The sequence below is a fragment of the Elgaria multicarinata genome, chromosome 5, assembly GCF_023053635.1.
Source record: "Elgaria multicarinata webbii isolate HBS135686 ecotype San Diego chromosome 5, rElgMul1.1.pri, whole genome shotgun sequence".
Classification (NCBI taxonomy): Eukaryota; Metazoa; Chordata; class Lepidosauria; order Squamata; family Anguidae; genus Elgaria; species Elgaria multicarinata.
The window spans coordinates 53,786,974-53,813,531 of NC_086175.1; the positions used below are offsets into that span (position 1 = coordinate 53,786,974).

At 38.8% G+C, this 26,558-nt stretch overlaps 2 protein-coding genes across 2 annotated transcripts in view; both read left to right on the top strand.

Annotated features, from left to right (window-relative positions):
- WWC3 (WWC family member 3) overlaps nucleotides 1-2,108 on the top strand; it is a 68,466-nt gene extending 66,358 nt beyond the window's left edge. Inside the window, exons 23-24 of the mRNA XM_063126368.1 lie at nucleotides 35-162; nucleotides 980-2,108. Of these exons, the coding sequence (XP_062982438.1) occupies nucleotides 35-162; nucleotides 980-1,046 (195 nt within the window). The 3' untranslated portion in view covers nucleotides 1,047-2,108. The remainder of the gene's footprint in view (nucleotides 1-34; nucleotides 163-979) is intronic.
- Nucleotides 2,109-10,112: 8,004 nt separating this feature from the next.
- Nucleotides 10,113-26,558, top strand: part of CLCN4 (chloride voltage-gated channel 4) — a 49,109-nt gene continuing 32,663 nt past the window's right edge. The window contains exons 1-4 of the mRNA XM_063126367.1: nucleotides 10,113-10,185; nucleotides 21,207-21,358; nucleotides 22,447-22,546; nucleotides 25,824-26,011. Coding sequence (XP_062982437.1) covers nucleotides 21,215-21,358; nucleotides 22,447-22,546; nucleotides 25,824-26,011 — 432 coding nt within the window. The 5' untranslated portion in view covers nucleotides 10,113-10,185; nucleotides 21,207-21,214. The remainder of the gene's footprint in view (nucleotides 10,186-21,206; nucleotides 21,359-22,446; nucleotides 22,547-25,823; nucleotides 26,012-26,558) is intronic.

Consider the following 26,558-nt stretch of genomic DNA (forward strand, 5'->3'; position numbering starts at 1 on the left):
CTTTGAAAGTATTTTAAATATATTCCCACTTTAGACAAGACAGACCAAATTTGAGCATCGGCAAAAACAAGCAGCTGAAAAATTGCTTAAAAAAGCATCCAAAGAAGTATATCAGCTGCGTGGTCAAAACCAGAAGGAGCCGATCCAGGTGCAAACCTTCCGGTAAGTATTTAAATATATACACGTGCGCCTATGTGTATGTACACATATGTATCCACATGTATACAGTTAGATGTGTTATAGTGACCTAGTTCACATGGTAAATCTGGGTCATCATGAGTTATTTAAATATGATAAGCCATGATGCATGCTGGGCATGTGTGGCTGCCATTTTGAATATGCAACCCTAATCAGGGCAATAAGGGATTGTGATGTGTTGTGTGAACCCGTCCATTGTGGGTTATTTGAGGGTTAAACAAGCTTTGCATAACACTCAATTAGTAGTAGGGTTATGAAAGGGTTGTTTAACCCTTAAATAACCCACAATGGTCAGGTTTGTATGATGTGCTGAATCCGTGATTATTCCAATCAGGGGTTGCATATTTAAAATGTGCCAGCCCGTATCATGAACCAGCCCACTGAATTGAAATTTACACAGTGAAATGAACGCTTGGTTGCTTGCATTTACTGGCAACATATTAAGGTTTATCTTCCTTCTGCACTTGAAGTGGGTCACTTAGTAAACAAAGAATATAGATTACTTTTTTTTAGAAAGAACCCTCAGTCCCATGGACGGTCTGTGGAAGACTAAACAATTGTAGAAATACTTTGTTGACCTTTTAAGAACATGAAATTTGAACTGGTAATTTTTTTTAGTGTACAAGTGTTTGGCTAAGCAAATTTAACTTTTTAGATCAGTTCATTAGTTAAAATGGTGAGTTTGAAAAGTACTCACAAGAGTTCTAAGTTAAGCCATATAAGCAAGCCAGATAATATGTACTGAAATATTTGTGCAATATTTTTTTCATATGAATGACAGGGAGAAGATGGCATTCTTTACAAGGCCAAGGATCAACATACCACCTCTGCCAGCTGATGATGTATGACATGTTACTTTGTAAACATGAAGTATTTATCTACCTGTTCTTATTTTAAAATGAAGTTATTAAACTAGTTAATTTTATTTTTAAAAATCTTCATGCAAATTAATATACACATTTTGTAAAAAATAAATAAAAATAAAGTAAACAAAAACATATATAAATATATACATATATATTTTATAATAGTGACTGCAGCAAGGCTTGGTTTTTCCTTGTTGTGAAATTGACATCTTTGAAGACAACTTATTTTATATTAAAAAAAAATCAACTATCCTGTTAGAGCGTGTACAGTTTTTATGCTGTTTTATTTGACTTAAAAGGCTGGAAGACAGAAACAAAGTGAGTTCAGGCAAATTCACTGTATTGTAATTTATTTATAGTAACTTGTTTTCCTTGAAGGAAAATATTTACTTTAAGATGTATTTTAAAAGACAGAAAATTTGTTACTCAGTATTTGTCATACAGTAGAATGGAACCATTGAGCTGGTTTTGTTTCTGACATGAAAATACTATGTTCTGAATTTGTCAGTTTTTAAATCATCTTTACTGTCTGCATCTTATAAATGTAACATGTATTTTTGGCACTGTCTTGATATCAAAATATCACCTGCAATGTTTTTTTTTCCTCTTTAAGAATATATTAAACATTGCAGGGCACAACTGCATGTTCTTACTGTGCACTAGTATCGTTCTCACTTAATTTGTGTCAAATATGTCTTTTATAATTTTAAGTAGCTTTTGTGTTTAACGAGGGAAGGAAGAAGGTGACATGTCTCTTTTTAGCTATTGTTTTAGAAAAATTGCTCATGAGTTTCTTGTATTAATTACTAATGTAGTATTTTACTATTTGTCTCTTCTAGAAATTGTTTAGGACCGCATTTAGGAGACCATCCCAATAATCATAGGAATTTGAGTTTCCTTCGATTTCCTCATAGATCTTGCATTCCAAATTTCATTACCCTCAGTGAACTACATCTTTCTTAAAGTGTGGTTTAAAAAACTTAAGACCGTACTGCATCTTGTGCTGGATCTTAGTGCCTAGCAAAATGGGACATATATATATATACACACACACACACACACACACACACACACACACACACACATACAAGCAAGCATCATAACAACAATGTGAATTGTGGAAATGGTTCAACAAAGGTTTTATCTACTCTACTACATCTTATTCTAGGATGTCTATTCCTGACATCAGCACAATTAAAAAAAATCCACATTGTGTACCTGCTTGAAACCTCCTCAGTTTCTGAGCCATTAACAAGCATCACCTCTATAAATTCAGTTTTTTGCCATCACTTTCTATAAAGCCTACAAACTTTATTTTTTTAATTAAAACTGGGACTTCCACATCTGCTGCTATGCAAAATTCAACTGTGGAATACTCTTAGCAATTTTACAAATATTCTTCAAAATACTACTGTCCAGACAGTAGTACGTTTGTGGTGTTTTTTAAGTCTTTAATCTGTTTGTTTCCTTTCTTTCCATTCATTTTTCGTTAATGTTGTTTGATTTCTCAAATAAAAGCATTTTAAAGTTTAATCCCAACTTATATAGTCTCTTCTAGCCCTAGATGACATGCACAATTTTAAATATATTTTCTCTTTCCCATTGCTAATGATTTCAACTGTTAAATGGTATATTCTTTGGCATGGAACTGAGATGATTTTACTGAATGTACTTTTACATTTGCTAAGACAGAAGTACATGCTAAAGTAGTCCAATGCCATTTTAGAAAAAGTTTCATTCTTTCATTGTATTGTATAGCATCGGACAAAGTTCACTTGGGCTTTAGGACAACTTGTAGTTTTTGTTAGTTAACTTTAGACTGTCACCTTAAATTCCCGAGAGTGCCACTTTTTGTGTTTTGCAAATGTATGAAAGAAAATATTGTTTATTATGCGATTATATGCAGCTTCAGTTACCCAAAGCATTATGTCCTACAGAAGGTTAACCTACCTTTTTGCGACATCAATAAGAAATCAACACAGTTTTTATATAAGACTCTGTCAAGTCAAACTTTGGTTTAAGATAAAGATAAAAAAAATCAAACTATGCCTTAGGGAGGCCTGATACCAAAGAAAGTTGTTAAGCTAGAAACAAGTCAACATTCCCTGCAGTGTTTAGAACTGAAGCATTGTGTTAAGATCATGAAAACCTAACTATTAAATTGTTTTACATAATCTATGTTTTGAGATAGTGATTATAAACCATATATAGTGCAAATTATTAAATCCAGATTAAAGACTAACAGTGCAATCCTGCACATGTCTACTCACAAGAAATACCCACTGAATTCAATGAGACTTACTCTTATATAAGTATGCATAGGATTGCAGCCTATGCATGCTAAATTAACATTTTGTAAAATCATGCTTCACCTGACATATGTTGCAAGTTTTCCATGGATGGTGTAACTGAAAATGAGAATGTTTGGCTTATCAGAACTGGCTGCTCTGTAGAATTTCTGCTTGGTGTATTAGTAGACTGAAAAAGTCTCCCATGTCTGGAAAAAATGATCCCAGAACACTAAAGCAAACTAATAGGAAGAAATGGTTGGAACTGAGATGGATGCCTAAAGGAAAAATAGCTGGCCATTGCTCTAGTAGTTCAACAGTAGGAAGACTTCAAGTTATTTGTTTATATAGTTGTTATTTAAAGTGTCAGTATTTTCTAACAGTTATCAAAAGGTGGTCTAGAATTGCTGCATTCTATTCCAGTGTGATCCATTTGGGCTACAATTCAGCAGCTCTAATGCACTTGACAAAAGGTTGTAAACAAAGACAGCTTTCAGATCTCTTTTCAATGTGAAGAAGAATGATAATTGCTTATGCAGAACATTTTCTATTGCCTGTGACATATATTAATTGTTCGTGATAAAAAGCAGTCAGTTCAAAATTACTCTTGAGTTCAAGATGCGTTTGCCATCTATTATGACAAATCATAATAAATTTTTGTTTGTGTATGTTAATCCTGTATGCCATAAATGGAAAGCAGTGCATTTGGAATAGAAAATGTTTTGAGGGCTCATTAATAAAAAGTTGCTCCTGGGTTATAGTGGTAGCCACTGTGCAGTATACCCAGACTATTTAGGAAAAATAAAGATTCTGACTGTCAAAATGAATACTATTTCAGTGTGTTAAAAAGTAATATACTCTGCAGTATTCATTTTTTATGTTTGTCACAGTTTCTGAATGATTGTGTCATTTGTATTTGAAAAGTATTCTGCAAAATAAACAAATAAAAACTTGCCATAAAATAGCTTTGTGTATCTAAAATTAATTCTAGATCAAGGTTAAACAGTCATTAAGAGTTTTTTAAAAAACCATTTTAAAGGTGACCTTATAAGGATTTTTTTATTTGTTTCGGACTGGCTACATTCCACACCAAACTGCAATGTTACATTTTCAGGCTGAGTGTTTCTCCAAAACATGGTACATTTTAGGTACTGCGATGGTTATTGCACATAGTTGTCACAACCAGTTTAGCGGTGTCCCTGTGTCTGCTGCATAATGCTATCATGCCCTTCACAGCAGTTTCAAAGACAATGTCAGCTATCCCAGCTTGGGCAGACCACTCCTTTCCAATTTAGTAATTCAGTGGCTATAAGTAAGAAAGGAGGAATACCAGCATGCCTGACACCAGCAACTCTCTTTGATGTTGATTTCATTCCTATCTAATTCTTTATCAAGATAATGGGCAGTAAATCAACGATGTCATTCTGCAAACTCAAATAGCAGTAGTGGAGCTCTACCAAATTTTTCCATTGCACTGGTTGTGCAAGTGTAATGTGCAACCGCTTGCGTAACTGTAGCTTTAGTTGGATTGTCCTCTTGTACGTTGTTTGGTACCTAGCTTCCACTAGAACTAACAGCTAGCGAATGAGACTGTTGGATACTGCCTGATAGCTATACAGTGCTAATGATATGATTAAGCATGCAAGTTAAAGGACTACGATGACAAAGACAAAATCCTGACTCCGCAGGCAATTACATTGGGCAATATTGTTTGCCCTTGAAGTGCCCACCATCAGTTATTAAAGTTCGTGATCAGCAGCAATCTGATTTTTTAAATTATTATTACAGTTGTTTGTGTCCAATGTAATCTCAAGAGTTTAGACCTTTGAACAATGTTCATCATTGTTACAGGACACAGGCTGTAAAGGCAGACTAGAAATTTCACTAGGTGGTAGTAGGCTTTAACTGCTTCCCTCTGAGACATGTGGATGATAACACCTGATTTGCTTTACAGAGATATTGTATTACAGCAATATAATAATCATGAAGAGCTTCTTCATTTGAGTATGGTAAAAGAGTCAAAGTCCCTGAAATAATATTACTCTGGGAACTTGACCCCATCATACTTCAATTCTTGATTTTAAAGGAAGAAAAAGAGTGTAGCCATACGTGTACTCTGGATTTTAGGAAATCTGATTTTAATACACTCAGAACAATGATAAGTAAGGTCCCATAGCAAGTGACCCCAATGAGAAAAGGAGTCCAAGATGGGTGGGAGTTTTTTTAAAAAAGAGATTTTAAAGGCACAATTGCAAACAATTCCAACAAGGAAAAAAGATAGGAGACAATAGAAGAAACCAATGTGGCTCCACAAAAAGCTTAGAGATGATCTGAAAACAAAAAAGAGAGCCAGTGTAGTGTAATGTACAGTGTAGTGCTAAAGTATTGGACTGGGAGTCAGGAGATCCGGGTTCTAGTCCTCACTTGGCCATGGAAACCCACTGGGTGACTTGGGGCCAGTCACAGACTCTCAGCCCAACCTACCTCACAGAGTTGTTGTGAGGATAAAATGGAGAGGAGGATTATGTATGCCGCCTTGGGTTCCTTGGAGGAAAAAAGGTGGGATATAAATGCAATAAATAAATAAATAAGGACACACATAGGAAGTGGAAGGTAGGCCGGGCTACAAAAGGAAGAGTACAGGCAGGTAGCACAGAAGTGCTGGAATGACATCAGGAACACTAAAGCTGAGAATGAGCTGACGCTAGCGAGGGATACTAAAATCAACAAAAAAGCTTTCTTCAAGTACGTGCATAGTAAAAGAGGAAAGAAATTATAGTTCAACTACTCCAATGAGGATGGCAAAAAGGAGGAACCTGGGAACTACATACCCAATCCCTGGGAAAATTTTGGAGGAGATTATAAAGAAGTCAATATGTAAGCACCTAGAAAACAATGCAGTGATTACTAGAGGCCAACATGGATTTGTTAAGAACACGTCAAGCCAGACTAATCTGATCTCATTTTTTATCAGGTAATCTCCCATGTGGATTGTGGGAATACTGTGGACATAATATATCTTGACTTAAGCAAAGCTTTTGACAAAGTGACCCATGATATCTTGATTAGCAAACTAGCTAAAAGTGGGCTAGATAGAACAACTATTAGGCGGATCCAGAGTTGGCTACAGAATTGGACTCAAAGAGCAAATGCAAATGCAATTTTAGGCTGCAGTAATAGAAGTATTGCTTCCAAATCATGCAAGGTACTGGTTCTTCTCTAGTAAGCACTGGTTAGGCCTTATTTTGAGTACTGCATCCAGTTCTGGGCACCACACTTCAAGAAGGATTCAGACAAGCTGGAGCATGTTCAGAGAAGGGCAACAAGAATGTTCAGGGGTCTGGTGTGAGGAGAGAGTGAAAGAACTGGGCATGTTTAGCCTTGAGAAGAGAAGACTGTAGGGAGACATGATAGCACTCTTCAAATACTTGAAAGGTTGTCCACACGTGTTGGTGCTTTTGTGTGTTCACAGAAATGACGCAACAGGAACCAATGTTGTAAAATTCACCTTACAACTCAGGCACATCTTTCTTACAATTGAGGTTTTTTTCTTTTCGTTTTGTGATAGTGCGAGAAGACGTGTGTGTGTGAAAGAGAGAGAGGCACACAAAGCTGCTACACAGAAGCATATGGAGAGGATCTTTTGTAATTGCAAATATCGCAGTTCTGCCACATTTGATAGGTTGTATTGGGCTACGTAGTAAATTGTCTGGTAAAACTATTCTTGGACTATATCACAGTAGGTGGGTTTAGTTGCATGTTACTGACTATCTAGATGTCAGGAATAAGGGATACAACAGAGCCAGCCAGAATTGTTAGGCTTTCAGAGTGGAGCCAAATCATAATGTCACACATGAAAATTGTTCTTGTAGTTTAAGGTGTAGTTGCAGACCATTCATCACTCATTTGTAAGAAAGGAAACACCCAAGTTTGTCTTGTGTGGTCATTGGAACAGCCATTCAATTGGTGATCTAGACCATTTTCCAGGGACAGCTATTTAAAGGAGCCTAAAAGATTTCTGATCATTATAGATTGCAAAGACCTGAGGGGGGGGGCAATTTCCTGGAGCAAGCAAATAGCTAAGGCCATATTTGAAGTGACCATCAGTGGGTTCAAGCTGCTTAGTGGAATATTTCAGTCTTCTAGTCTTTTGAGTCAGAAAAGGCAGAGTCATGGACCTGCCTACTTCCTAGACTTCTATGAAGATATACACCATAACTAGATGGGGGAACAAGTTTCCTCTTTCACAAAGTGGCTGTGGATCTGTTCCTTTTAGCAAAGAATTTACATTCCATTTTAAGGCATTATGAATATCACTGATAACTAGCAAAGCAGAAGACATTTGCATCCAAGGGAATGAGCTCTTGACCCCCTTTCCCAAATCTTTACCTAGATTGCTGAAAGGTTCTAGATTCTGCTGATGGAGCTGTTTATGTCAAGTGATAAATCCAAAAAATTCTTCTGCCATTCTTGCCAGCTTGTGGAAGAGTCAAGTATCCTCATGAGTCATGGAACTAAGAGCACTTTCTTCTGATACATCGGTCATAATGGATAGAGCAGGAAAAAGTTGGCTTCGGAACAAACTTGTCTAAGAGGCTGTCATTCTCAGCAGTTCAGGATGGCTTAATTTGACTCACTTTGATGAGTCCCAAACATTGGACTCAACATGCAATTCTACAAACTACCCAGGATGCTAATTTTTCCAGTTAACTAGAAACAGAGATACACAAGTTAACATTTCTTTGCTATGATCAGGTCCTATTTGCCCTGATAGTTCCTTGTAAGCCTTATATTGGCTGCCTTGGTTATGGTTGCTATATTAGCAAAGCTTCAGGCTGAATTTGAAACTGTTGAGGGGGAGAAGTTACCTTTATTTTAATTTGTCCACAAGGGTAATTGGCAGTTAGAAGTGATCTGAAGGAAATGCTATTGATATGAGCATTTATGCTCTTCATGATTTTAATTTTTGTGAACTGCCCAGAGAGCTTCGGCTATTGGGCGGTATAAAAATGTAATAAATAAATGAGTTTATTAGTAGGAAAGACTCTCTTAGAGCTTCATCCCATGTACCTATTTCCCGCGAATTATCCCCCTGCAGCACTAAGCTGTCACCGTTGTTGTTGCTACCGGGCGGCTAGATCCTTTGCATACCAGGAAATGGGTTTAAGGGGGCAAATGTAAAAAAAAAATTATTAAAAAATCAACGGATGACCCAATCCGATTCAAATTTGGTATGCTTAAAGCTCTCCTTAATATCAATTACTGTGCCAATTTTGATGTCTTTATCTTTAAAGCTTATGCAGATGTAAGCATTTGTTTAATTTTTCTTCAAATCCTGCTCCTGCGCCCCAGTGGCTGCTCAGAAAACAACAAATGATACGCTTGAAAACTAGTAGCAAAATATTGAACTTTTGGTTAAGAAGAGCAATTAAAGCAGGATGCATGGGAGTACTTCACAATAAAAGAAGATTATAAGCTGGAAAACTTTGGAGTCCTTTGCATGCAATTCGCAGTGATTGCACGGTATAACGCTGGTGTGATAAAGCTCTTAGACATATTTAGCTTAAGTACAGTTAAGCAGTCCCTTCTATTATTTGGAAAATTTCACTCTATTACTTTGTGAATCTAATTGCCTTAATAAATATCTTGGTTTTGTTAATCTTTTCTGTAGCGGTGGTGTCAATTCCATGTCTATGCCTTAATTACCAGGCTACTGAGGTATATAAGATATATAAGGTTTGTGATAGAGGTTTTATAATTAAGAGTTTCTTATAGTTAAGATGGCCTTGTGGTTGGGAGTTCCATAGACTCAAATCTCAAAGTGTTAAAAAGGGAACAGTGGCAGAAAACCATTATTCCATATTTGGGGATATTGGTAGGATAGCATTTATATACCACTATTTTTCCTTCAAGGAAATTCCCATAATCCTCCATTTTTATCCTCACAATAACAACTCTGCGAGATAGGTTGGACTGAAAATCTGTGACTGGCCCAAAGTCACCCAGTGAGCTTCCATGGTCAAGTGGGGACTAGAACCCGGATCTTCTGAGTCCCAGTCCAACACTCTCACCACTACACCACATTGGCTTTCGCAGAGGAACAACACACTGATTATTCCTCCACATTTGTTACCCACTGTATGTTTTGCATTTCACTTTTCTCTGACCTCGCTGCTAACAGTAACTCACATAAGAAAAGCTGTGCTGGATCAGACCAAGGGTCCATCTAGTCCAGCATTCTGTTCACAGAGTGGCCAACTAGCTGCACTCCATGATGCAGTGAACTCTAGTCCAAGGAAAATTACGCCATAATAAATGTGTTAATCTTTAAGGCGACACAAGCCTCTTTCTTAGGATTCTCTTGTGATGATCCTTGAATATAAAATTGCATTAAGTGCAGCTGTGCATCATTTTTATCTTCATTTTTTTACCTAGGCAATCCATAAGACAGCCCTGAATAAAAATAGTTTGCATGCGGGCATGTCACATTTCACACACATTTCTTTCTAACAGAAGTCCTCTCTATACTGTATCAATCAAAAGCAACATCAGCTTGTGTATGAAATGCTCATCCAATTCATGACATAGTTGTAAGGGGAGAAAGCATTGCAGCTGAGCTGCAAAGGTGTAAGGAAGTTTTAATAGCCTAATTATTCCTGGAGGATCAGCTGCTAGCTGCTGCCTGTCTTTCAAACAGATCTCCAATAGAGACCATACAGTCATGTGACTGTTACTGCTTCCTCCATATGACATCATTGCCTTTGCAGCCATACCAGGCAAGAGAGGATGCTGACGGTGTCTTTGGGGCTGAACTAAATGATGTTGCATTGCAGGTAAGAGGAGACCATGCTCCGTAGCATGATTTTCTAGGCTTTGCCGGTGCATTTCCTCTGAAATCAACCATTGTCAAGCTGGGCTGGGCTGCGGGAGGGAATCGTTGCAGGGCCTTTGTGAATATGATCCTTGCAGGTGAAGAGGTTGTTTACTTGCTCTTCGGATCTTCCAGCTGGCGTCTTTAAAAGCAAGGCTCCCAGCTGCGGCGTTAATATTGAAGATGAAAGCAATGCATTGACAATGCAGCCGGCCGGAGCTTTTTTTTAGTAAGCGGCTAGTTACATTTTCACGATTATTTTCCGTTTGGGAGGAGGGGGGATGATTATATCGCCATGCAGAAATGACATCTTTTGAAATCAGTGTGGCCTTTGCAACATGTTGATGTTTAAGAGATTATCTGTTTCCCCCACTGAAACCATTTTTAAGGACACACAACTCTGCACAGCTCTTGCATAATCCATTTGTGTGCACACTCAATTTATTTTTGTCTGTAGGGAATTGAATGCCCATCAGCCGTGCAAAATATTTCTTGGAAAGCTGCAGCGCACCTGCTACCATCTAATGGCGTGCTTCTCATATAGGCTAGAGAATCCGTTTTGTTTTTAATTCCTGTCTAGCAGCAATGACTACGTTAATGGTTTAGCGTGATCAGTTTATGTGAGAGGGTTTTGCCTTATTAATTGGTAAGGCATTGGGATATTTTGGTGATGTGTTAAATAACCAGACAATATATAGTGGTGTTAGACAGGGCTGAATATAAAAGAGCGTTACAAGAATGCAGTATCAGAACATCTCTCAGTTACCATGTCTTTTAAAAGGCCATGATGAAACCTATCTCTTCTTGAACAAGAAAGATGACTCGGCTTCAGGAACATAAGGATACAGGCAGTTCTCTAGTTTGCATTTTCTTTTTATCACTGGAGATTTTTCAAACTAACCATGCTCTTGGGAATTCAGTTTTCTCCCATTGTAACACACAAAAATTATTGTAGCGGCTTCTTCTTCTACAAATTATTGTGGGCTCCCCCCCCCTTTTTTTTTTAAAGAAAAGAATGGGGCAGGGTGGATTCTCACCTTTGTTTAGTTTTATGGCTGAAATAGGCCTGGATCTAGAGAACTGAAGCAAACCCCTCTGGTGGTCACTCATACTTGTACTTTTCCCATATCCCCTGTTAACATGTATTGCTACTGGATAATGAGTATATACTGTGATTTCAGGCATGTGATCTTATGTCATTTAGGGTGCAACCATATGCCTGTTTAACAGAAAAGAAGGCCTACAATTCCCAGCATGCCCCAGCCAGCCATGCTGGCTGGGGCATGCTGGTAGCTGTAGGTTTGTTTGTTTTTTTATTTTCTTTTTGGTCTATACAGCCATAGGATTGTGTCTTTAGATGTCTTTTAGACTGCTCTGTACAGAGTAGCAGGGAAATTTCACTACCTTTTCTCACATCTGTATTTCATGGCGAAGATCGGACCTCTCAGGGCCAGTTCAGAGTAAATACACACATGAAAAACCAGTGCTGCTGCTTTTATCTGCTCCTTTTTAGAATGGTTTAAATTGCGGTTTTGGTTTGTAATATTTGCCTCTTGACCAGATACAGAAGAGGGCGGGGCTCCTGTAGTTTTAACTGTTGTGATGAAGAGGGAATTTCACCAGGTGCTGCATTCATACAAATGACACCTGCTGAAATTCTCTTTTCTCTACTAGTGTAAAGATACAGGAGCCCTGTCCTCCTAACTATCTGGTTACCCTAAAGAAATCAAATCTTTCTTTGTTGTTGCATGGGGCGTCTGTGGAAAGGAGAGGCATACATTTAAATAAATAATTGCGGTCATCCCTCCATAAGCTGCTGGCCTACACTAAAGTTCCTCATGTTGAGAGTTTTTCAGTGAAATATCCTTTTAAAAACAACATTTTAATCTATTATTATTATTATTATTATTATTATTATTTGCATTTTTATACCGCCCAATAGCCAAAGCTCCCTGGGCAGTTCACAAAAACTAAAACCATTAAAAGTATAAAACAAACAGTATAAAAACATGATATAAAATACACATTAAAAACTGATTAAAAACATACCATATGTGATTAAAACATCCCTAAAACATCCTTAGAACATCCTAAAAACATTCTAAAATTTCACTGGATAGGCCTGCCGGAATAGATCAGTCATTATTGCTTTTTTAAATTCTAAAAGACTGTCAAGTTGACGAATCTCCTCCGGTAGGCCATTACACAGTCTGGGAGCAGCAGAGGAGAAGGTAAAAACAAGAGAAAGATTGTGCCTTAATACCATCAGCCTTAAGTATTAAATATATATGTCTGAAATATAAAGATAAACAAATTTGAAACATTAACATATTCCCCTCCTTATTGTTTTATTATGGTTTTATTAGAATGTAAGCCTATGCGGCAGGGTCTCGCTATTTACTGTTTTACTCTGTACAGCACCATGTACATTGATGGTGCTATATAAATAAATAAATAATAATGATAATAATAATGTATGTAACTGAAACGTAAACAATCCATTTTCTCTATACCTAAATTGGTTAAAAACATTTAGGGCAGGTGTTTTGGACTGCAACTCCCATAATCCCTGTCCATTAACCATACTAGGAGGGGCTAATTTAGGGCTTTGTAATACATGCTACGTTTTGCTGAGTTATCTCATCCTTTGTTAGATATTGCTTCTTTGTAAGTTCTAGGAGAAAGGGGAAACGGGGAAGGGTAAGAACATAAGAGCTATGCTGGATCAGACCAAGGTTCCATCTAGGCCACACAGTGGTTGACTAGCTGTCAACGGGAAACCGACAAGCAGGACATGAGTTTAACAGGACCCTCTTGCCCATGTTCCCCAGCAACTGGTGTAGCATAGAGGCATCAGGACTAGCAGCCATTGATAGCCTTCTCATCCAGGATTTCAGCTTGTACATCTATGCCTCCTGATTAAGATGTACTTCCAAAACAGTTAAATGGACAGGCATGATTCAGAATGAAGGTCAAGTGTAGCAGATAAGGAAGAGATGTGTGATATATACACAACCAACGAGAGCCAGTGTGGTGGGACTAGTAACCTGGAGACAAGCCCTCTGGGAGAGTGGTATCTCTCAGCCTCAAGGATTTTTATGAGGATAAAATGTATGTCACCCTGAGCTCCTTGAAGGAAAGGTGAGATATAAGTCTAATCAATCAATTTTTATAATGGACTCTATGATAACAAAATTAATGAATGTTGGAATATTGGTAGTGTGGTAAGATGATGGTTTTAATAAATAGCTAATTAATTTGCTATATTTCCCACGGTTATATTATGTTTTAATGGAATAACACTTTTGTTGGTTCTACAAATTCTATAAATTTACAACCAGTTGCAGTAATACACAAATACTCTGTGTACAAACATACATATACACACCACATGCATGTCTGCAACCCACCCCCCTACATACACACATATCACTTACACACAACCAGTAGCCCATAGATGGGGCAAAGTATGCTGCCTTCCAAGGTTTTGCAATCCCTGTGTGTGTATGTGTGTGTTCAATTGACTAAAGCTTTCATTTTTCTCTTTTTCATTTTTACTCTAGAGTAGTACAAGCCCACTGAATTGGATCAGGACCCTCCTTTTGGGCTATGGGTTTTTTAAAAAACCTTTCCCATGCTGTGGGTCCAATTTGGATCAGGCCCCTTGCACCTGCAATTTCTATTGTAAAATAATTATCCATTTGTTTTATGGATTGCTATTTTGTGCAGGAGGTCTGGTCTGGATAAGGCCCATAGCAGAAGGGGAGAGCCACACACCCCCCCCCCAGTGCTAAGTACCTATCCAGACTGTTGTCCCTGCATCTAGTCTAGAGTAAAAATGTATGCTAGACGTACCTGCTAGCTACACCTTTAAGGAAATGTCTCGTTTGATGCTTTCTTTCTTTTTTTTAGTGAATCTCTTTTGGATCTGTATTATAAAACTTGCCCAGCTTCTTGAGGTGGTGACTGTGTAATGAAGCTACTGCCTGTCATTCACCTGAGTATTCTCCAATATAACGCAGGCATATAGCAAAACTGTGACTCATTGCTACCTTAAAAAAAGGATGCAGCTTGGGTTGAGAAATGATCTTGTCATATGTCTATGACCCTAACCCTATTAAAACCCTATTAAAACATTCAAGCAGGAAGTGCCTGTGCTAGGCAAATAATCTTGGGGAGCATTCGCCATGTGAACGACTTGTCATCATTCACCTGGGCTGAGAGAGAAGCTGTTAGGGTTTCCTGCACAGGGCGTGTGGGGTATGCCTGCAAGTGTGGGCTTGGGCAACTAGGGTGTGTGGAGCAGCGCGTGCTTAACCATGTGTCATTCCCAAGAAGTTGGTACTACAGGAAACTTTAAGCTGAGCGCTCGAAAGCCTCGCAAAGGTTTCACGTCACTACTGGCTCAGTTGAAGCCCAGGTGCAGGAAGAGAAGGGAAACCCCATGAGGGAGTGAAAAAAAAAGCCGAAGGCAGGGGCGGAACCAAGGATAATCTTTGCAAAATATTGTTTGTATGAGAAAGGTTTAATGAAGGTTTAATAAACCTTTTTCATACAAATAATATTTTGCAAAGATTATCCTTGGTTCCGCCCCCGCCTTCGGCTCAGTTGAAGCCCAGCCAGAGAGGAGCAGTAGGATTTCCTCAATGACAATTCTAAGGACACATCATTTTTGCTCTTGAACAAATTATGCTCAAGTAAAAACTGATGCTGAGGTTTCTTAGCTTTCAAAGCAATGGACATAACTGGAGCTCAAAGGAAAGGAAGCCTGGAGTCTTAACCTAGCAATCCTGAAGTTGCCCCCAAGCCTAGGGTGTAACCCGTCAAACCTGTCGAAATTATTCTCAGTAAAAAAGAACCCTAACAACAACCATAGAAATAGGGTTTTAGTTGTTGCACACAAACATAATTGCACATCATGAGGGTTACTCTTACTACCTCCTTTGTAGTTTTGCTGAGAGTCATGTAAATTTGCTTTCAAAATTTGGCAGCTTTCACAAGAGACATTTAAACCACTTTCTCTCCTTTCCTATGATAGATAGTGTGCCAGCCTGGATTGAGCAAGTTCAAATGTTAATTTTTATGCGCTTGTTTTTCTTTCTTTCAGAACATATGTTTTAATGAGCAAACTCAGTAGCCAGTCATATAGTGATAGTACGACAGCTATTCAAAGCTAAGGGTGTATGTGTGAACTTGCTGCAGGAGACATGCTCTCGTTTCTTCAGAAACAAAGTCAATCCAGAGTCTACTTTGAAAAAATGGCGGGGTTGGAGAACAGGGTGCATCCTTAAAAGTTGAATTGGTGGAAGAAAATGTTCATTTTCTGAATTGCCACATTGTGAGGTACCCAAAATTCTTATGCTGCTCCTGACAGGTGCAGTATACTTCCTTCCATTGTGACATCATCATTTGACAAGCAGTGCCCAGCTAAGCAGCATATCTGATACAGTTCTGAGCAGTATTCACTGTCCCACTCCGCAGTGTGCCATGTGCAACGATGCAAGCTGTCTAATCCTAAAGTGACATCTAGCTGCGCTATTTGGTCACAGCATCAAATCAAATTTTATTTGCACCAAGCCAATGGCCATTGCAATTTATAACAGTAAAACAATCGCAATAAATCTAGTTGTGGTAGCATGAATGCCCAGGTTTCAATGAAAACTGGGACAATGAAAGAAGTTAGCCATTTCTTGAGCAAGTGCATTACCATTCAGAAATTACTATCAAACCATATACTACAGAGAAAACGATAGTGATCTACTGCAAAAGAGGATGCAGGCCCAAATCCAGATGTGGAGGATGGAATGCCTGGGACCAATAGAGATGCCCCATGGTGTCATGGCAGAATTCGTGGCATTGCATGGCATCATTGCTGATTGAGGTTTTTTTTTAAGTTTGAGCTAGCTTGGGATGGTCTTGGCTCTGGTCTGCTGCACTAGCAGGATATTAATCAGTGAATTTATACACATGCGCTCATCTGGCACCTACTTTGTTGTCTTTTCAGCACCAAGTGGATATCTTCTCATTTTATGAGGCCTTTTAGCCCTTCAATTTTAAACAATTGTGTTAGTGCCTTTGCACTGCTGCTGACTTTTATCTTGGTTCTTACTTGGTTTTATTCTGTTTAAAATGTATGGTTTGAATACTATGTTTTACTATGTTATTGTTTTTAGGGTTTTAAGTTTTGTTTTGTGAACAGCCCAGAGAGCTGTGGCTGACGGGCAGTATAGACATGTAATAAATCAATGAACTGCCTTGAATATTTTTTTTCCAGAAAGATGAGATATACATTTTGAAAGTAAAGAAATTAAGGTGACCATATGGAAAGGAGGACAGGGCTCCTGTATCTTTAACAGTTGTATTGAAAGGGGAATTTTAGCAGATATCGTTTGTATGCATGCGGCACCTGGTGAAATTCCCTCTTCTTCGCAACAGTTAAAGCTGCAGGAGCCCTGCCCTCTTTTGTGTCAGGTCATCTCCCCCTCTCTTTCTGCTCCCAGAAGTCTCCAGTGGATCAAAGAGCCTTCCATCACACAAGGGACCAATCTGAAACAACCCCGTATCTCTGTACTGGGTGGCCATGGTGGTTGGGAATGATGGGAGTTGCAGTCCAACACAACTGGAGGGCACGAGGTTGGGGAATGGTGATCTCTCCCAACGTTGCCTAAATTAAGTGTCAGAAGCTCAGGTGCCTGTGATTGTGGACGGACGTCTTTCCTAGTACCACCACCTGGTTTACTGAAATACTGTAATGAAATTACACTGGAGTGTGTTGCTATATAATAGTCCCTCTTTAATATTAGTAAGGTTGGGTGAGATTCACTGAGACCTGTCTGCACAAAAAGTGATTCCTTGTGCATGTGAGGTGGATTATTAAAAAGATAAATAAATCCAAGTTATCTCTCAATGTTACTCATCAGACATTAGGAGTGCTTTTTTCAGGAAATACAATAGGCTCTTAGGAATTCTAGATGAATACGCAGTGCATTTTGAAGGACAATTCAAAGTGCTTTGAGCCTTTAAACAGTTTGTGTCCAAGTTATTTGAAGGACTGCCTACACCGGGGGTACACAACCTTTTGAGATTGTGGGTACATTTGGCAATTTGAGAAACTATTCTATGGGAAGCATGGCAAAGGACAAGTCACCTGCCCAGAAGACTGAGTACAAGGCAGAGGTGGGAGGGGGCTCTGAGCTCCAACACACTGGACAACTCATTTGAACCCACAGTTTTCAGCACCAACAATCCTTGCTGCTAGTAAGAAAATGTGTTAACTAAAAAAAAGTGGGAAGGGTAGGATACTTTGGTTGGCAGCATGAAAGATTTCTGGGATGTATTGGTGCTCATGACCACCATGTTGCCTACACTCATACAAATCTGCCTGTTTTAAGAATCTTTCTAAGGCCATAACTTGCTGGCCTGCCATTAAGATCTAATGACTCTTAGGTCATATTTGGGTGCCCCCACTAAAGTTAGGCAGGTGGCTACAAGAGAGAGGGCCTTCTCAGTTGTGGCACCCCATTTATGGAATGCCTTCCCCAAGGAGCCTTGCCTGGTGCTTACATTGTTATCATTTTGGTGCCAAGGGAAAAGTTTTTTTCTCTCCCCCCCCCCCCCCCAAGCATTTTAGAGTTTAGATTTTATGGCCGCCTTTATATATTTTATATTTATTCCTGTGCTGTTTGATTTGTTTTGTGTGTTAGGCTTTTAACGTTTGTGGCTTTATAGTGAAATTCTTTTAGCTTTTGTAATTCACCCAGAGAGCCAGTGTTGTTGCGTGGATTGAAAGTATAATAAATAAAATATATTTGTGAATTTATGACTTTTTTAGATTGAAATAGTATATTTGTTGTATATTGTAAGTACCCTGAGAATGCAGCTAAGCCCCTGAACTTGGGGTCTTATCACTATCCAATGCAGGGCGGTTGCAGCACGGAGGGGATCTTCTTCTCCGTGGTCTCTGCCCAGTTTATTTTGGGCTAGATGGCCAATTTTGGCTGTCTAGCTGAGGGTGCCGGAGCGGGCAGAGGGGGGAGACTGCACGGCGCTTAGGAAACTGTTTAAACCAGCTTCCATGGTCTCCTCCTCTCCCCCCGGGACACCCCCCCCCTTTTCACCTTCTCCATGCTCGGTTTACCAAGCACAGAGAGGCAACCACCATGGTTTAAGCCACGCTGGCTGCAAGTGGGGGGATGGGGTTTCCTGGCTCCCAGCTCTGAGCACTGTCTATGAGCTCTGAGTGCTGTTTATGAGCTTGGAGCCAGAAAACCGAAAAATCTATGCCTCTCCAGACGTTGTCTAAGAGATGTAGGATTGCTCCCTCTGAAACGTCTTAAATAAACAAAAGTTGGGAAGGAAGAGAGCCTGGTGTGCAGACAGAATGTGCACATAGACCTTTGAATCCCAACACTGCCTGAAACAATCTGATAGAACCCCTGTGCTTTATGTAGCTCTAAATATTCTGATTTGAAGTTTCCTAATTTTTACATATAAAGAATTGTTGTTTTCAGACAGGCTACATTTTTGCTAAACCTCACGCAAAGCAACTGCTCAAGCTGCTTCTGAAGTCTTTCACTCCAACTGTGTGTGAATTACAGCACTGCAAAAATACTAGCTGGGAACATATGAGGAAAACGTTTTCCCCAAAGTTCATGCTGACATAGCAAGATATGAACCGATAGCATTTGAAGTCTGAAAGAAAACTCCAGCTGAGTCTAAAAGACAATTTCTTATGTCCAAACTAAGATTGTTTGATATAAGAGGGTTTTTGAATTAAACCGAGAAAGAAACAAAACCTCAAGTTCTAACTAATATTGGGCTCCACTACGTGAGGCCCATGGCACAATAAGGGGCAGCATGCAGGGCTTCTACCACCGCTACCGAACCCTTTCAAGGGCATCACTGTGTGCTTGTCAGCAAATGTTCATGCTGTGCTGCTTGGTCTTTAGACTCTCTTAAAAGGATTCTGTCACACAACTGACTCAGACCACAGCAGCACCATTTTTAGTTGGCCCATGCTGACTTTCAACTGCACTGTACAGGCTGGGCAGCTATGTAAATGGATGACTACCACACAGTAAAATTGTGCCTTTACTGTTGTCCTTGGATATTCTGGGATTTCAGCTAAAACCTAAGAATATGTGAGGCAGTTGCTACTAATAATAGGAATCCCTTCGGTCTAGTATCATGAGAAGAACCCTGCTGGATCTGATCAAATCTAGTTTAGCATTCTGTTCACACAATGACCAACCAGATGCCTATGGGAAGCCCTCAACCTCCTGGTGTTAGCAACATCCTGGTCATGTTCCCCAGTAACTGGTATTCAAAAGCATGTTTGCTTCCTCTGATACTGTGACTAGTAGAGCCATTGATAGCCTTATCCAAGAATTTCTCTAATCCCCTTTTAAAGCCATCCAAGTTGGTGGCTATCACTATACTTCTTGTGGTAGCATATCCAAAGCTGAACTATGCACTGTGTGAAGAAGTACTTTTATGTGTCCTGAAACTCCCACTATTCTAGTGTTATGCATGTTATCACTTTTTTCCTGGTCTTCTGAAATTCCATCACCCCAAATGTGAATGTAGGGTTAGATTTTATTTTATTTTTTGCATCAGTGTGCATGACTTGGTTACATTGAACCACATTTGTCATTCTAATACCCATTCCCTCAGTTTGGAGAGAGTTTTGGAGCAATTTGCTGTCCGTTTTTGTTTTAATCACCCTATGTAATTTGGCATCATTAGCTAAAAGTCCACATATAACATCTACTGGATCATTCCTATCCATTTGCTTATTGACACTCTCAAAGAATTTAGTAAGGTAGGTCTTACCTTTGCAGAAGCCATGTTGATGCTTCTTTTTTAGCAAAATTTTTCCTTCTGTGCTTGATAATCTTATCTCTATTTATAAAGCTGAAAGTATGTGTGTGGGTTTGCATGAGCAGAAGCAGAAAACTCGTCAGTGCAATCCTGGAGGTTATTAATACATTTCTGCAAATTGGTTTAACACTAATTCTGTGGTCACAGATATCACTAAGATAAAGGGGATCCAAACATGTTTACATACAAGTCAATGAGTAAAACATGTCTCCCATACAAGTCACAAGTCCAATAATCTATCAACTGTTTACTTTGGCAAGAAACTGGCCTACTTGGATCAGTAGAAGAACACCAGAAAACCAAATTCATGTAAGATTGACCCTTCCCTTTCATGAACTAGAAAAATGGCCTTATTTATTTTTATTTATTTTAAAATAAATATGATTTTATGATTTTAGAGATTAGAAGAAAGAAAAGGGAGTTCTCATATGAGTTTACTGCTGTGTGAGTAGAATGAGTGTGTGAGGGACATTATTTGTAGAAGTGATGGATCATGGGAACTTGGGGTCTATAATAAATTCAAAGGGCAGATGCGTATTTATCAAGGAAGTATGGCCATGGTCAAGGTTCAGAGGATGATTTTAGATCCAATGGAATTCTTTCCCCCTTTTTCTTTTAAACAGCATGGCCCCGTGCCACATCGCAAAGTGCTTATGTAACCCTCTTACATTTCAAAAGAAGATTGCCATGTGGCATGGGAAGCTGCTGTTAGAGAAACACTGATCTGCATAATAAGCTGAACAATTGTATGTCCATGGGAAAACACAAGCGTCCTGTCCGGGATCATTGGCTTAGTAGGTGCCTGGAGTTACAAAAAGCCAGTGGAAAGAGATTTCACTTATTCTTCTAATACACACCACTCCTATTTTCAGATTACATCATGCTCTTCCTTTGCTGGGAGTAATGGGGGAGGGCAGGAGGGAAAACAGTGGGAGTGGGGAGGAAGAATGGATGTACAGGTATTTCCATAAATATCCCAAGAAAGTGGGTGTTCCAAGTCCTACTTAAAATACAATATAGACAGGAGATGAAGATAACAAGGTGAGTCATGAAAATATGCATTTCAACCCTGCTAGCCTGTCCTTTTCTTTCCTTTCCTTATAGGTATTAATATGGTTAATGCAGGAAACATGAATGGTTCTGGAAATCTGATGGATTTTTTGGATGAACCTTTCCCTGATGTTGGGACTTATGAAGACTTTCATACCATTGATTGGTTAAGGGAGAAATCACGTGACACAGACAGACATAGAAAGGTATGTGAACATTATATTTCAAAAGCCAGGAGCATATTACAAGGGGTAGATTATCAATTTTCTTCCATGGATGGGTTTTACCTTAAAATGGTTACAATGAGAAAATGGATGAAGGAACTGGCTGTCTAATACCATGCATTTTTCAAATTGCCTTCTAGTGGAGTATGAATCCTTAAACTGGTTATTCCCAATGTTTAAATTTGATATCCAGATCATTTATCCTGCATTTTGTTGTTGAGCTTTTCTACACAAGACATTTATTGTGCACTCAGGTTTCCTTACTCATGGTTATTATGGGTTCTTTAGACAATGTCATGATCCTCCAGTTTTGCTTCTATTTTTTCAGAGCACTTCCCCATTTTTGTCTTTTTTTAGAATAGGGGAAATAGGGTATTATTTCTGGAAGCACTGTTTGTACTTCTGTATTTCTGCTATTGTGTATTTGTTTTCAGCTCCACCTAGAGGTTTTGTAGTGGAAAAGCAGGACAGGAAAGTTCTTTGTTTAGAGCTCAGATTTCAGTTCTACAGTGAAACCGAAAACAGATAGAGCAATTAACAGCCTCGTGTAGAAAAGCTCGTTGTCCCTTGTAAGAGTAAGATATAGAAGGAAATGAACATATTTTGCAGTATAATCTGAAATAAAAGCCTATCGGTGATCAATGTTCAGGTTGAATCAAGGCAATTTGACTTGTTCCTGTCATTGTCCTGGTTTGCATGATCGCTGCTGTTAAAACAAGCTACGGTGGCTTGTTTAAGCCATGGTGTGTGCTGCCATTTGTCTAATTATCCACCCGGGTGCAGTTTGTCATGTCTTCTGAACCCAGGAGGCATGGCTTATTTGAGGGGGAAATAACCCTCAAATAACCTGTGGCCTCTGTGGGTAATTAGGCAAATAGCGCCGAGCACATATGATCGTGCGAACTAGGTCATTGACATGTCCTGCACTCATGCATGTCATTGTAAGTACATGGACGTCATACTCCATCAGGTCATACATATTTTCCCCCTTTTCATCTATTGGGATGTACTATAGAAAACAGAAAAATGGTATATATGCCAACTAAAGTGGGTTTTTTTCTCTCTTCTAGATTACAAACAAAAGCAAGGAATCAATATGGGAGTTCATCAAAAGTTTATTGGATGCCTGGTCAGGCTGGGTTGTGATGCTTCTTATAGGCCTGCTGGCAGGTATTGTGAAGAAAATATTAAGTCGTGTTGACCATTATAAATATTCAGAGCTTCACTCTGGGTACATCTTGCTTACGTTGGGTTTAGCAGATTGATCTCTTTGTGTTTCAATATGGCTAAATAAGATGCAGCTATGATTTGTGCTTTGGGATATATGTGTAAAATCTCATGCTGAGCATTGACCTAGAAAAAATAATATTAACACGTAACGTGTTTTCTCTATAAAAATATGCCTGTAAATGGAAATGCTTTGATAAGCTGGGCTTTCTTTCACTCTTATGTGTCCTTTCTCCAGCCCTGATTAAACTAATGCTACAAAATAGGCATTAATGAAGAGAAGTTGTATCACTGTTCAAGCAGAATCAAAGCATTTCTTCTCTACTCACTCGATGGATTATATGCATCATCTCTACCTTCACTTTTATTTTTAAAATTCCAAATCAAACTGCCTTAGATCCCTGTTCCAAAGATGAAGCTGAAATATTTTAACAAGTTGCTGAGTTTCCAGGAAAATCTGTTTGTTTCCTGTATAGTAGATGCAAAGAATGAAGATCCTGTAATTCAGTAATCTAAAATTGATCCAGATGGACAAGACTTGTTGTTTAATGGGTCAGGTCATTTCACTTGGAAGGGTGTATATAATATTGTGAAAGGTGTACACACCAAATGAAATTCAAAGCTGGCTTTAAGAAAATAAAGAAGGCTATCAATGGCTACTAGCCCTGGTGGTTATGTCCTACCTCTAGTATCCGAGGCAGTAAGCCTGTGTGCACCAGTTGCTGGGGAACATGGGTGGGAGGGTGCTGTTGCACCATGACCTGCTTGTTCATCCCTGGCCGATGGCTGGTTGACCACTGTGTGAACAGAGTGCCGGATTAGATGAACCCTCAGTCTGATCCAGCATGGCCCTTCTTATGTTCTTATTTTGCTGAAGGACATGTACTAATCTGGGGTGTCCAATGTGGTGCCCATGGGTACCAGTGGGTCAGTGGAGGCCACTTACTCAGCTTGTCATCTTATTTAAGTAAAAAGAGAAGTTAAGACATATGAACAGAACTGGAAGCAAGTAGAAAGAGAGTATAACCATAATCAGAGTACCTATACAGGACAATAGAAGAGCTGAGCAAACATTTAGCTTTGAAAGAGACATATTCCACAGATGACTGATGGTAGGCAAACATTGCCGAGAAAGGGAATAAGTCACCCAGCACGTTGGCATTCTAGTTGAGATAAGAACTTAAGAAGAATGTTTAACATATGCATAATGTCCACGTTATTGTAAAACTATGGTCCAGTTCAGACAGCACACTAAACCATAATGCTTAAGCATTTTGATCTAAACATTATGGTTTAATGTGTCATGTGAACCATTCCTTACCACATACATAACCATGGTTTAAACATGCTCACTAACCATTTGCTGCAGAAGGGTTAGCAGCCTAACTTAGTGTGTTGTCTGAGCAAGTCCTATATATTTTAATGCAGGATAAGTAAATTCTTACAAAATAATTAACGATCCCAAGGCCAATTGATACTGAACAGAACATCTTAGATAAAACCATAAAGGTAGAAGAGATATTGCAACCAAGTAAAAATATAATTAAGCTCTTGGGCCAGAGAACTGTTAAAAGATGTTTACAAGTATTCCGGCAACAGCATTAAGAAAGGTAATGAATGAAAGTTCTGGGAAATTACTGGATTCATGGGATGAAGCAGTAATAACTGTAATTGTGAAATAAAATAAAGATCTATCATTAGTAACTCTTCACAGACCAATGTTATTATTAAGCAATGACTATAGAATATTTATTTCTATCCTTGCTGTAAAACGAAATAAATTACCTAACTACATTGATAAAGCAATGTTTTTGCTTAATATCAATTAAAAGGCAATATATTGGGATGATTGAAAAATAAAAGAAAGCTATTACATCAAGTTTCCTGAATTAAAATAATTTGTCCTGATCACGGAATGCCCCTTGTATGTTCATAGACCTTCATGTTCCCCATTCACTATATCAGACTTCTCCAACCTGGTGCTGGAGTTGTAGTCCAATTGTGTTGGGCTACAACTCCTATCACTATCATCCATTGATGGTGCTGACTGTGGGACAGTGGAATTGTAGTCTAATATAACTGGACAATGCCAGGTTAGGAAAAGCCATACTATACTTTCTAGGTTAGTCCTGGGAGTACATACTAGAATTGTTCCCAGTATTATTGTGAGCATACAAATCTACACATGCTTGGATCCTTTTGTCTCCATTTGTGAGACAAAATGAAATATGGAAGTTCAAATTTGGCAAACCATTGCATCAAGTGCTAACTGCTTTGTAATTTTTGATAGGTCACTCTAAAGATTTTATTCCATATGCTGCTTAATACTGTCCCAGTATGAAGCATGTTCTTTGAGATCAGCTACCACTTGATGTCACTGTTGTGCTATGTAGTTTAAAAAAAAAACTGTCAGATGTGTGAAAGAGAGATAGGGAGAAATATTGTAAGATTTAAACAAAATTCAGGCAAGTATATTTAAGAGCTACATACATTCCAGTCTGTGCAATGTAAGTAAATTACAAATGTGCCCCAAATTTATTTCTGAGTCATTTCCTATTTTACGACCAGTGTATTGAAACTAACAGGCACACATGGTGCTTCCTTCTTCATCTGGTGACCTGATCTTGGAATGAGATCTGCACAGTAGCCCCACCACTACAATTTGACCTCATTGATTTTATTGGCTCATGGAGCAGTCTAGACAAGAATATATTTGCTTGGGTTGCGACCATCTTCTTGTCTAGACGAATAAGTTTACTTGTGTGTGTTGTGCGGGAGGCGGCGCTGTTTAGAAATTCTCAGTGGTAAGCCAAGAAAAGCAGATGGTATTTAAAAGAAACATTACATTGCACAGTAAATCACACAAGAAGGTTAAAAAAAATTCTTATCTTCTATTTGCTCAGGTTTCTTCTAACCCACAGATGTATGTTCTCAGGATACATGCTCTTGAAGTGGTCCTGTGGCTGTGAGACAGTTCTTTGGATAGGCAGTTGTAAAGTGCAGATACAGTTCAGGGAGTGAGAGGTTGTAAGCTCTTCTTTTGGTCACCACAGGGTGACTTAACATGGGTTTGAGTGTGAACACCACCTGTTCATGGATTGACTCATATTCATGGGACACTTCTGTGAGCCCATGTTTTAAACCCTTATTCAATGTCTGTCATATTTCTCAAAACACATATTCCATGTCTTTCTATTAATGTTTTTTTCCCCCCTGCCAGGCACATTAGCTGGAGTTATAGATTTAGCTGTGGACTGGATGACAGATTTGAAGGAAGGTGTCTGTTTAACAGCATTTTGGTACAGCCATGAGCAGTGTTGCTGGACATTTAACGAAACAACCTTTGAGGACAGGGACAAATGTCCTCAATGGCAAAAATGGTCTGAACTTCTAGTTAACCAGTCAGAGGTATGGTTACACTTTTTTCATTTAATTCTCATGCTGTAGTTTCCTTCCCAGTTAATATTTTAACAAGGAACTCTCATGAAAAAGGCATGTTCTACTAAACCTGAAAGGAGTCCCGCATATAAACTGCAGAAAAGATTGCTGAAGGTGAAAGAATATGTGCTCTCTTTCATATTAAAGTCTCCTCGGATTGTAGCCAAGGTTACTTAATTGAAATTGAAACCGAGATTGCAATTTTTAAGAAAATATGTGGGAAAGATACTGCCACTTATTGGGCCAACTACTCTTAGTTGAACATGTGCAAAGTTTTGCACATAGGCACATAAATTGGGATTATAAAATACCACCTTCCTCTTGGAACTAACATAATTGCATTCCACAAAGGTTCATTACTTTATTTATTAATTTTTATCCTTTTCTTCCTCCAAGGAGCTACATAATTTCCCTCTCCCATTTAGTGACTGGCACAAGTTTACCTGGTGGGAGAAGCTTAAACCTGAAACTCCTGAGGCCTGGCCCAATATTCTAATCACTACAACATACAGGCTCT